Here is a 12031-nt window from a genome sequence, read left to right on the forward strand (position 1 = left end):
AAAAAATACATTTTATTATCCCTAGTGTGCGAACCCTTCTCTTGAGTCAAGGGTCTGAATGTGCAGCATACAATGCCTTGTGTACTGAAGGCCCTCTCGCTTGAAACGGTGTTGAGTTATGTTCTAGTCTTTGGTGAAGACCCGCTTGTTGATCAAATTTTCAATCAGGGTCTGTGCCCGCAGACTAGCTCACATCATATTCCTGTCATTTATGAACTCATTCATGAAGTCAATCGCAACTTGACAAACAGCTCTGCGAAATACCCCCTTGGCCCCGTTTTACAAAGACTTACGATTGATCCTCTCAACCACAACTATGGAAAACCAGCAACGTCACCATCTACAATGGACATACACGTGCGTTCAAAATATTTTCTAGATATGACGTATATTCATACGATCATTGTTTTCTTGAAAATTCATTGAGCTTCTCTTTGTTTTCAAAGGACATCTATAGGGCAAATTTTCTAAAGAAAAAAAAAATGACACTGATGGATTTCCATACAATTAAGGTTGATTGGACCAATCATACCTCATTGTAAGACAAGGCCCTGGTTCGATTCATCAACCAAATATTTTTTTATTTCTATGTTCATACCATTATGGCAAATTTGGTGAATTCAATCATGTCATAATTATCATATTTTCGACAGACACCATAAATACATCCAATTCCATCTAACGGTTAATGCTACCTTCTTACGCTACAACCTGTGGTGAACAATACTGACAAATACTATAACTTGGAATGGTGGATTAATACAGAAAAGGCACAACACAGATTCCATTAAAAAAACCAATAAAAAGAAGAGTTGTATGGATTTTGAATACATATAATAACAGTCAAACTCGTCTATTGACAAACTGACTATAATGAAAACTTGTCTTTAACGGCCCAAAAATTGTCTCCCAATTATAAATATAAATATGTGTTTAAAGAACCAGTCTATGAAGGTCTTCAGTGGCCACTTTCTGTGTTTCCTCTTGAATAAACTTAATAGACAGGTTTAACTGTAAATTGCTTGAAGATACTGTTTCAATATATTATTAAGCAATGGATAAATGAAAAAGCAGAATAGGATTATCATAACACTTTAATCGAGCCCATAATGTTGATTGAAGCTGCATACATTTATGAAGATATAATATCTCTTCCCTTTTTCAAATTCTTTTTTTTTTTTAACAAATCATTATTAAGCAAAATATTGTTAGTTGAACTCTAAATAATGAAGTAAAATCTGTATGAAAATACACATCTGAAACTATAAACAAAAAATCACCACAAAATAATTTCAAAGCACACGTCGGAGCTGAAAGAGCTACAATAAACACAAGAACTACATCAATGAATGAATGTGTCTTTGCATGTCACACAATATCAACAATTTAACTGATTGTTTTGCAGGGAAAAGGGGCTAGGATTTTGAATCACAAGGTCTAGGGTTCAAATCCACCACAGCACCGTCATCCTCTGGTAAGGTCTTTATGTACATTTCCCACTCTGTAGTACATGTCTTATAGACAACTTGGGCCCGTTTCATAAAGGACTTGCAACTGTTGTAACTTTGCCTTAATGGTAACTACCATGGAAACCTTAATTTTGATTGGCTGCTGAGCCCTGTTGTCAGGGAAGTTGCCATAAAGGCAAAGTTACGACAGTTGTAAGTCCTTTATGAAACGGGCCCCTGGTAGGAAAGCATTCCTTGAATGCTTAAGCATCTATTCAGGGTAGCTGAGCTTAGCTGGGGTAATCTAGACCAAAAGCTTCGGTCTCTGTTATGTTGGTTGTTCAGCTGAACTCCGTTGGCTTCACTCACCAAATACAGAGACCGAAGTTCTAGCGCGATCTGTACAGGGGACTCAATGGCCATATGTTTATGTACTTAAGATCGGATAAAACGGGGAAGTGAATTTGCGCGACAGCCGAGGTAAGTCACTGTTTTTGTTCCTTTTAACTCGATTTTTCACCGTTTCTTGGCAATTAATGCCAAGAGGGAATATCAATTTGCATTTTGGTCGCATTAATTTTCAAAATGTTTATTGATTAAAGACAAAAATTGAAGAGCCCCGACGGGGGGATTTTGCATTGCAAGTCCCCTAATGGTGGCTGCACGCTAGCGAGCCGTCTGTGTATGAGGAGAACTTAAAAAAAAAAAATGTTAAAAAACTCCTCAAAACAGACGGCTGCCAGCTGTCTAGGGTAATCATGCTGCAACACATATAAACATTGTCTTAAATAAATGTTGCATTATCATTATTACAATTATCATGATGTCCAAAAAAGTGATTTGACATTATACATTTTCAGATTAAAAGCAGGGGAAGTATATGTCACACCATCTTTTCAAACTTCCAACATTTAAATCATGACACCATTCCCATTCAATACAACTAATTACAGTTCAGTGTCTCATGTATATGTACTTGGTCTATAGTGAAATGAGAGTGAAAAAAAATTGTCAATGATTACAGAAAAAACAAAAACAGACCGTTCCGGAATGCTAGTGGCCCTGTAGGCTTTTGCACTTGGTGATGATTAAAAAATGAAGAAAAAAAAAATCAAACATGACCTATATGTATGTATAAAAATGCAGCTTATATGTCATTCGCTTTTTCTGAAATTTACGGATCATTACCAAAACCATTTGATTTATAATTCTATTATTGATTACAAAATATAAAAAGGCTGGCTTACAAAGACCTTTACAATTTTTTCAATTTAAACAATGCTTGTGGCCCTGTAGGCTTTTGCACTTGGTGATGATTAAAAAATGAAAAAAAAAAATCAAACATGACCTTTATGTATGTATAAAAATGCAGCTTATATGTCATTCGCTTTTTCTGAAATTTACGGATCATTACCAAAACCATTTGAATTATAATTCTATTATTGATTACAAAATATAAAAAGGCTGGCTAACAAAGACCTTTACAATTTTTTTAATTTAAACAAATAAAAGTCACCTAAGCAAGACCAAACTACATTTGTATGTGTAATAGCATCTCCTTTCATAGATCTGTAAAATAATGTGTCCTGCTTATAATAGCCCATAACAATAATGATAAAAAAAAAACAATCATGAAATTTTAGGCATGTTCAGACTTTGTTCCAATCTTTAAGAAAAGCGTAATCTCTAAATAAAATTCTCAACATTTCTGATCGAAAAATAGCCCTGATTTTGGTCTAAATTAGGAAAGAAATTCATAAATCCCATAAAGGTGTGTATAGCAAAAATTATTTCGAAAAATAGGAAAATCCTATCTAAAGCAATATTTGCATGTAGCTCTGTGAACTGTACGATTGTATGTACCATGAATGTACAAATTACAATTCCCTGCTTATCCCCAATAGTCCATTAGCATTATGAAAAAAAAAAATGGGTAAAAATCAAATTCATCTTTATTCATTTACTGTTCTTTTCATACATGTAGTTAACATTGCCCATCAAATAAAATGATAAACTAATATATATTTAAAAAAAATTACCCATATCAATGAAAGAAAAACTAGCTGGTACTGGCATGGATATAAAGCAAGACTGAAACATGTATCACAAGTACCTGTCCAAAAAACTCCACCTGCTCAAAGAGACCGCTATTCATGTCTCCCTTGGGAGGTCTTATATGTAGCTTTGACTGTAGTTCAAATAAAGAAAATGAATACCACTACAGACCATTTATGTCAATGCAATACAAAATACAATGCTAAAGGTGATATTACATTGGAATGCTTACAAGCTCAAATACACGTATTAACAGTAACACACAAGTACATTGTCATTACGCAGGGGTCATCTGCACTGTCTTGGAAATACTGTACTGGCCTAAATGTATTTATATGAACATGAAGCCATGTTCCTACTGGAAAAAACACACTGTTCCACAGTGTGTTCACAGTGTGGAACACAATGTAAAATCACCTTCACACTGTTGAATTTGAGCATTTCAAGTTTTCAACAGTGTGAATCACAGATTTCACATAGTCCACTGTGTGAACATGCTGTGAACACTGAACAGTTACGCTGTCGAGGTGTCCACAGTGTGAAAATATCTTCGAACTGTTGAATGAGCATTTCAACAGTGTGAACACACAGTCGACCGTGTGAACACGCTGCAAACAGTCACACCGTCGAGGTGTCCACAGTATGAAAATATCTTCACACTGTTAAATTTGAGCATTTTAACAGTGTGAAATTGTGAATGATACTTTCACATAGTCCACAATGTGAACAAACTGTGTTCACACGACATGACAGTGTGTTCTTTCCAGCAGGGGCGAGTGTGATTGCAATATATGTACATGAACACGCCTGTGTAACATATATTCAAATTCAATTGATCTCTGTCATTAGGAACAGTCTCCCTCGTGTGGAATTTCGAAATTTCAGACAACTTGAATTGTACAAATATCACCAAGCTTTTAGAGCCCCCGGAATACATTTCATTGTTTATAAAAAGCAAAATGTTCTACTGCTTGTTCCCTCAGAGAGATGGAAATTAATACATATGGGTAATTCCATAGGTTGGTGGACATGAGCTCAATGTGTCTTTGTACATACAGCCCATCAGAACCGTAACGTGAGTAACCACTTTATCTGCACCCCTAGTAAAAACCATGTGTTCTTTATTTTTTTAATTATATACAAATTTGTCTCCCTAATATACTTTTTTGAAATGGATATAATCAACTTTCCTAAACGCCTTGCATGAGGACACTTTTCACTTATGTCCACTTTTCATTTTATGCATGTCCAAATCATGTAACGTGAGTAACCGACACATTTCAAATATTTGCCAGGAGCATAATGAAATTTCCCAAGTTTTGTTTTTATACAAAGGATAGTCAGACTGCATACTATGTTGTAATAAAGAGATTTTTAGTTCCTATCAATAATTATGGAGTTACAGCTCCAAGTATGAGTCAAGGTGTCTCCAAATGTAATGTGGGTAACCGTGGAATAGCCCATATAATGTACCTGGAATACAAAAAATGTAGAGCAATGATCAACCACAATTCAACACCCATGATAAATAAAAGTACAGTTAAAGCTGAATACATGTACATTACACCAAAATCAATACACACAATGTGTGTAAATAATAGTTTTGAGTATAAATAGCATCTGTTCATACACGTACATGCATAATTACAAATTGATGTACATGCACATTAATATTGTCAAGACATCTAATTGTCAATATATTGATGATAAGGATAGATTACAAATTAACAACATAATGTTGATGCTGAATTGCTGATAGAATGCAGTTTGTTTCAAGATGTTATAATGTAACCTGAACATGGAAACAGAGGTGGCATTTTTATGTATACTTCAAAAAGCATGAGTCATAGATTTCTTTATGTATTCAGAATAATCTGGGACCTGTTCTTGAAGCAAATTTGAGACTGAAAATTCGAAGAAGAAAATGGAATATACCACATGCAACTTCAGATTCCAGAGCTCATTTGATTAAGGCTAATATAAAAAAGACCACACTAATCTTAGGTCTATAAAGGCAGACCGAGTTGTTCTACTAGCACTAGCCTGTTCCATTGGAACTATGGAATGGGTAAACAGACCCAAAACCGGCATGACAGACTCAGACCTTGTCATGCTTCATTTAAAAACCATCACAAAATCGATATTAAAGAGTCTAGCTTGAGAGATTTAACTGAAGCTCTTTACGAATTTCATCCAAGATGGCAGAGTGCTTAGGCACAGGGTCGTTGTCCTTTGGCAAGTTTTCATTACGGCTCTGCGCACCTCTTCCGTAATTATCAAGGTTCGCTGAATGCCTCTTCCAAGACGGTTCCACTGTCGATGTTCGCGTCTGTTCGTTGTAAATCTTCACCAAGTCTCGCACACCCCCTCCCGACCCGATCCCACTGTCGTTGCTTGATGCACTATTCGTTGTGCCGCTGTCGGAAAACACTCCTGTATCAATACTGTTATTACTCAGCCCATTACTGAGAGATTTGTCCGTTGGAAAACCTAGTGAACTCTTTGGTCGGGGTCGGATGTCTAGAGCATTTCGATGGTCCGCTTCGAGCCTGTAGGCCAAAACAGACGTATTTTGGGTGGACTTAGCAGCTGCGCTATGCGGATTCATGAAATTTGCATCCGGCAAGTACATGGATGACCGGAGAACATTCTGAGAGTTCCTATTACTTGTGTCAAGCATCACGCCTGGAACAGGCTTGTCCAAGTTCCGCCTGCGCATTTCGACTTTCATGAAGGACTCTGTACCCAGCGACCAATTGCTGTCCTCTATAACCGGAGGAGTCACAACAACATCCTCTTCGTCATCTCCGTCCTCAAGGTTCATGCTATCCATAATGACAGAGTCCAACAGATCCAAGGCCGCTCTCTCTGCTTGGAAACTTCCCGCTTCCTTATCCAAAGTACTGTCTGAGATGTTTAAAGGGTATTGTTCCGTTTTCCTTTTCGGTGATTCCGGTCTCTTTGATTCTGATGATTTTGTCTGGACGGATTCACTTGGTGGCAGCGGTGGGATGATTACAGAGTCCACTTCGTCCATACCTTGACCAGGAAGCGGTTGCGACGGTTCTTCCCGCTCTTCCTCCGGGATCGGTCTCACCTGGGCCAACTTGGCCTTCACCTGGTTCCGCAAGTCTTTCATTGATTCCTTTTGTTCAAGATTTCTCATCTCCTGGGCAGTGTCCGTTCCAGGAAGCAACCCTCGCGGAACATCACCATTTGACATGTCATTGTAGCGATCGGTCGGTTGAAACTCGCGCCCAAACTCACTCCAAAATGGATGCACGTCAATGGAGTTCTGAAGGTGGGAAGGGGGTCCAGTATAGGACATCTCTGTTTTTGTTCGATTAGGGAACTTGTTTTCAAGGAAGTCCAAGGTGTGGACCGTCCGACTGAAGTACCCTGGGGTCTCGGTGATACTGCCAATAAATGTTTCTGAATTGATGATGGACTTCTTATAGAGGTCCTCAGACCTCGAGTGTGTGCAACCCATGGTTATGTCTCCTGAATACTGCTTCCACTCACACAAGAAAATAATGCTTCAAGTGTCCTGACAATCTGGCTCTGCAGAATGTTGTTCTCCTTTCTGGCAGTTCTTCATGCTGACTCCTTTGGCATCTGCAGAGAAAATATCATGAAAAGGTCTGTTAACATACAATGAAGGGTCGTCAGTCAACCACTTGTATCTCAATCTATTCGGAAGACCATAGGGTTAATGGTAAATGGAAAGTTGAACCCGGCAGTTCTGCCAAAAGATAGGCTGAAATTTAACCACAAATTGTATAATTCCTACACCATGGTTAATTTTTTGCAATGCAGATGATCAGAATAGTGCGGACATGCTTTGCATTGCAAACATGTACATTCCAAATACTTCCAGGTCAAATTGCAGTTCTGTGTTGAATTGACATGAAGGTGAATAATTGAATAAAATTGCTCGAACGCTCTTATGCTGTTCATACACATGTATCATGTTGGTGTTTTGATTACTAGTAGTGATAGAGATTCTTCATGTAGTGCGGTGTTTCTATAAATATGGCCCCAGTTTTTTTTTCTATGAACACCCCATCTTCCCATTCATGATTATACAGGCAGCATTTTTATTCTGGGATTGGTCCTTGGAAATGAATACTCATAATAATTACAATAACAATATGGGTATATTACCCAGGGAAGCCACTACAGTTCTGAAAACTGTTCTCCCAGCGGGCCCTGCTATTATTTTTATCCCGGCTTTTGCTGGGCTGCCTACAGTAGGCGCTCAAGCATTCAAGGAATTTCTTCCAACCGGGTACCCATTCACCTCACCTGGGTTGAGTGCAGCACAATGTGGATAAATTTCTTGCTGAAGGAAATTACGCCATGGCTGGGATTCGAACCCACGACCCTCTGTTTCAAAGTCAGAAGACTAATCCACTGGGCCACAACGCTTCACATTCATTCATCACTAACAGAATTTATTTTGTTATTTCAAATTCAATTCTAAGATTAACGTCTATGCTGCTGAAATATCTCTTCATTTTAAATGAATTATGTTACTGAGTGTTCATTCACTTCAAAGACCAATCACAGTTCTAAATGAAAATGCTGCCTGTAATAAATGGACAGGAAAATTGGGTGTCAGAGAAAGCGGGATCACCAACTCCAATGTATGATTAGAAAGCTGCTTGAATACACCAATGGTAGTCCACTGTAGTTGGGAAATGAGCTGTATCAGAATATCATTAGCCAAATTACTAGGCCACTCCTGTACATTTAATCACCATTTAATAAACAATTGATGCAAAAAATGAAATATCTCCCCACTTTTACATCTGTACGTATTTTAAATTGTCCTCAACTATCAAAGCGACTTTACGAATGACTGGTGATCCTTTCTTGTAGTATTAATGAGTACACAAGATTTTTATTGGTGTTTATTTACTTCCCCCCAAAAAGGATCACCATTCACTCTAACTTATGAACAGCTTTATGAAATGCATAGGACCTACATGATACATGTAGACCAAGTAAAAAATATATTTCCTGTAAAAATGAAAAACAATGTATTCACTGCAAGGTAGGAATACATTCATGAACTTTTCATTTTTAGGGGCTATTCTTTCCACATTGGGGCAAGTATTCAATTTGTGGGGGGGAGGGGAGGGGGCATTTCATTTCAACTTTGAGCATGATCGGTTAAGGGTTAGCATTGAGGTGAAATTTTTTTTTATAGATATTTCTATCAAAATTGCTTTTAAGATAATCTTTGATATCTCAGGTTTCAAAGAACTCAGTTTCATGAAGATTGATAAATCCGAAAGTACTTGAATAGTCCATTTTATTCGTAGGGGTGCTATTACCTCTCATCACGGACGGACATTTTTACTCAAATTAAATTCTCTCTAGTTTTATTGTTTTTAAAGTTATTCTAATTTGGTTTGGATGTTCTTGCATTCTGAACATTAATCTATTACCAAACATAAATTAGTAGAAAAAAAATATTGGGAAGTAATTTTTTTTGGTAGGTGTGAACATTTCCATTTTGAAATTTCCGTCCGTGATGAAAAAAAAATATAAAAAGTTTTTTTATTTTTTATCAGAATAGAAATAAAAAATAAAAAGGTGTAGAGGTATCTCACTAAACACTGTACATCATTTTATTTGAACATAGCTGAAATCCATACATTTTATCCATATCATAAACTCAATCAAAAATGATCATGGACGGACAATGTAAATTCACTCAAATTCAATTCACTCTAGTTTTATTGTTTTCAAAGCTACTCCAATTTGGTTTGGATTTTCTTGTACTCTAAACATTAATCTATCATCAAACATAAATTAGTAGAAAAAATATGGGAAGTAAATTTTTCTGGTAGATGTTAACATTCCATTTTGAAATTTCCATCCGTGATGAAATTAATGGCCGTCCGTGATCATTTTTATTGAGTTTATGATATGGATAATATGTATGGATTCAGCTTTTTATTCTTTATCAGAATAGGAACAAAAATAAAAGTGTGCAGAAGCATCTCACTAGACACTACATCATTTCATTTGAATATAGCTAAAATCCATACATTTTATCCATATCATAAATCAATCAAAATAATCGCAGACGGACATTAATTTCATCACGGACAGACAATGAGCAAATACTGAGCAGATTATGAATTTAATTTTAGTTCCAATTTGCAGTGAAAAATGGTACTGAGAATTATTCAGAACTCAAATGGATGGAAACCTACAACTCTTCACAATTTTTTGTGTAATTTTTCTTTGGCTGTTATTGGGGCTTAATTGTTGTCAGGAAATTTTTTTAAAACATAATTGGAATGCAGATAGAGTTGGAAGCTACATGTATGCCAATAAGCAGGAAATGAAATAGAGCAAGAATAAGTCAAAAGCTGTATATTTCATCAATTGAAGCTTGCAGAAAGTGATGGAAAAGAAGAAAGTAGAATGCATACCGGGGTATTCTGATAAGCAGGAAAAAAAAATCATTTTTTCCATGTGCAAACCTATGGATTCACAATGCTTCTAACAGAACATGACATCACGTCCTTGAGGCTTGTGAAAAGTACATAATTCCTTTTTTTAAAGTCCATTTTGGAGCTAATTTTGAGCAAATTGCTGATCTGGTAATCTGAAAATGCATACAATTCATAAAAAAAAATTGCACTGCAGTGTTTATAAGTTTAATTGGTATCTGATTTCAATTTTGGATTTGGTCAGTGCCTAAATACATGAGGGCTGTTGATATGAAGGTGTGTCTCCACTTTAATATGGACAAAAGATGAATTTGAAGAGAGCCTGGACAAGTGTTGTGGTCATACTTGATCCACCAAACAAGCATAATGATCAGCAACCTGTGAATCTTTTGGATTTACTTAATAATGGACATAAAAAAAAAATATGTGCTCTTCGAAAATTGATGCCTAAAAATGTATGAACATTTATCATCATGATAAGAATCAACATGATCATTGATCCACTGGATGTTGATTTGGTACCAACTACAGTATTCTCTAAATTGAAAAGAAGACAATGTGCATTAGGATATTTGATTTTGAAAAGAACTGTCTTTAAAAGCAATCATATGGCTAGATTATTTTGTGTGTCTAGCATAGAAATCATGTTGCTACAACTTAAATCAAGTTGTAGCAACTTGATTGAAGTTGTAGCAACTTGATTGTGCAACTAATATTGTTTAATCATATTAAAAAAATGTACAAATCATCAATACATTAGCATTTGTTCCCCCAAACAAGTAATAAGAACTTCTTACAAGGTACTTCCAATGTATTTTATTTGTGTCCGTCCGTGATGTCCGTCCGAGATGTCCGTCCGAGATGGAAAATATTTGCAATTCTCTCAGAAGTTTGATATTGGTTAAGAATTCAATATGCTGAACATAGAAGCTAACATACCCGAGTGTAAGTTGCATTAACAATTATTTAGATAGAAACAATAAAAATGTTTAAAAGTTCTGAAAACCACATTTCTATCGTGTCCGTCCGTGATATGGCACATTTAGTGGCTACCTATGTTTGTAGGTAACCATGGCAACAAACTTTTTTCATCATTCAGCATACTTTGTCCTACCCTTCACTATAAAACACAAAGGAACCATGTTCATCTTATTCCTAATTTGTTACAAGCCTTCAAAGTTTTCAAAATCTATCAAATGTCCGTCCGTGATGAACCGATCACGCTCCTTTTCAAGTCAACTTTTTGATCTAACATCGCTGCAAAGATATATCTTATTTTAATATAGTGCTGAATGTAGAAAATTGATTTTTAAAACTTTCTAGAATATTGTTAGTGGCAGATCTTGGAAAAGTTGTTATCGCCCGAATTCCTTCAACTTTAGAGGCAATTTGGATTTCATGAGGGAAATTAAAGATTGCTCATTGCCTACATGTACAGTGTATTTCTTACACTGAACCTTTGCATTTTAAAATTCTTTATATATAGCAGGCACTTTAATGAAAAAAAAAATTACTGTAAAAATTTGTTGGTTTTTATTCTGTCCTACTCTCTCAAGAACAGGGGAAATATCTTGATAATCTGTAAAGTCATGCATTACTTTATAGTTTATACAAAGTTGAAGTACGCATAGTTCTGTGAAACACTCCCTACCACTGACTCACCATGGGCAGGAAGACAAAAAAAGTTCCAGCTTTCACAAAGCCACATCATGATTCCATTTGAGAATAAAATCCTGTATTAATAAAAAAGAAGAAAAGACAAAAATGACACACTGCACAGGCAATCATCCATTTTTTTCCTCCAATCATTGAGGTAAAAATCTGCACAATCAAAATTTCATGATAAAATACAAAACACAATGTTTCCCCAAAGTAATCCAAAATATAACTTTTGTATTCGTTGTCTCATTTTGATCACATTTTCTGTGTTTTGTTTGTTAGTCTGATTTTCCTTTTATCTGTTAATATACACTGTTGAAACATTAGATGAATTGAAAAATGTATTCAGACGGTGATAATGTACTTCTACATGTAGGTTGTATCTAGAGAGCTGATATC

General features: G+C 35.9%; 1 protein-coding gene across 1 annotated transcript; it reads right to left on the minus strand.

The window, feature by feature from the left end:
- Window positions 1-1044: 1044 nt before the first annotated feature.
- LOC129263825 (uncharacterized) lies at window positions 1045-11708 on the minus strand. The gene is made up of 2 exons (XM_054901737.2): window positions 11636-11708; window positions 1045-7118 (listed from the first exon to the last, which is right to left on the minus strand). The coding sequence occupies exon 2, from the start codon at window positions 6991-6993 to the stop codon at window positions 5656-5658; it is 1338 nt and encodes a 445-aa protein (XP_054757712.2). The 5' UTR covers window positions 6994-7118; window positions 11636-11708; the 3' UTR covers window positions 1045-5655.
- Window positions 11709-12031: the final 323 nt, after the last annotated feature.

The sequence above is a fragment of the Lytechinus pictus genome, chromosome 6 (assembly GCF_037042905.1).
Source record: "Lytechinus pictus isolate F3 Inbred chromosome 6, Lp3.0, whole genome shotgun sequence".
NCBI lineage: Eukaryota > Metazoa > Echinodermata > Echinoidea > Temnopleuroida > Toxopneustidae > Lytechinus > Lytechinus pictus.

Excerpts from the sequence above, each read along its gene's own strand:
- LOC129263825 (XM_054901737.2), bottom strand. The coding sequence starts at position 6,993 with ATGGGTTGCACACACTCGAGGTCTGAGGACCTCTATAAGAAGTCCATC.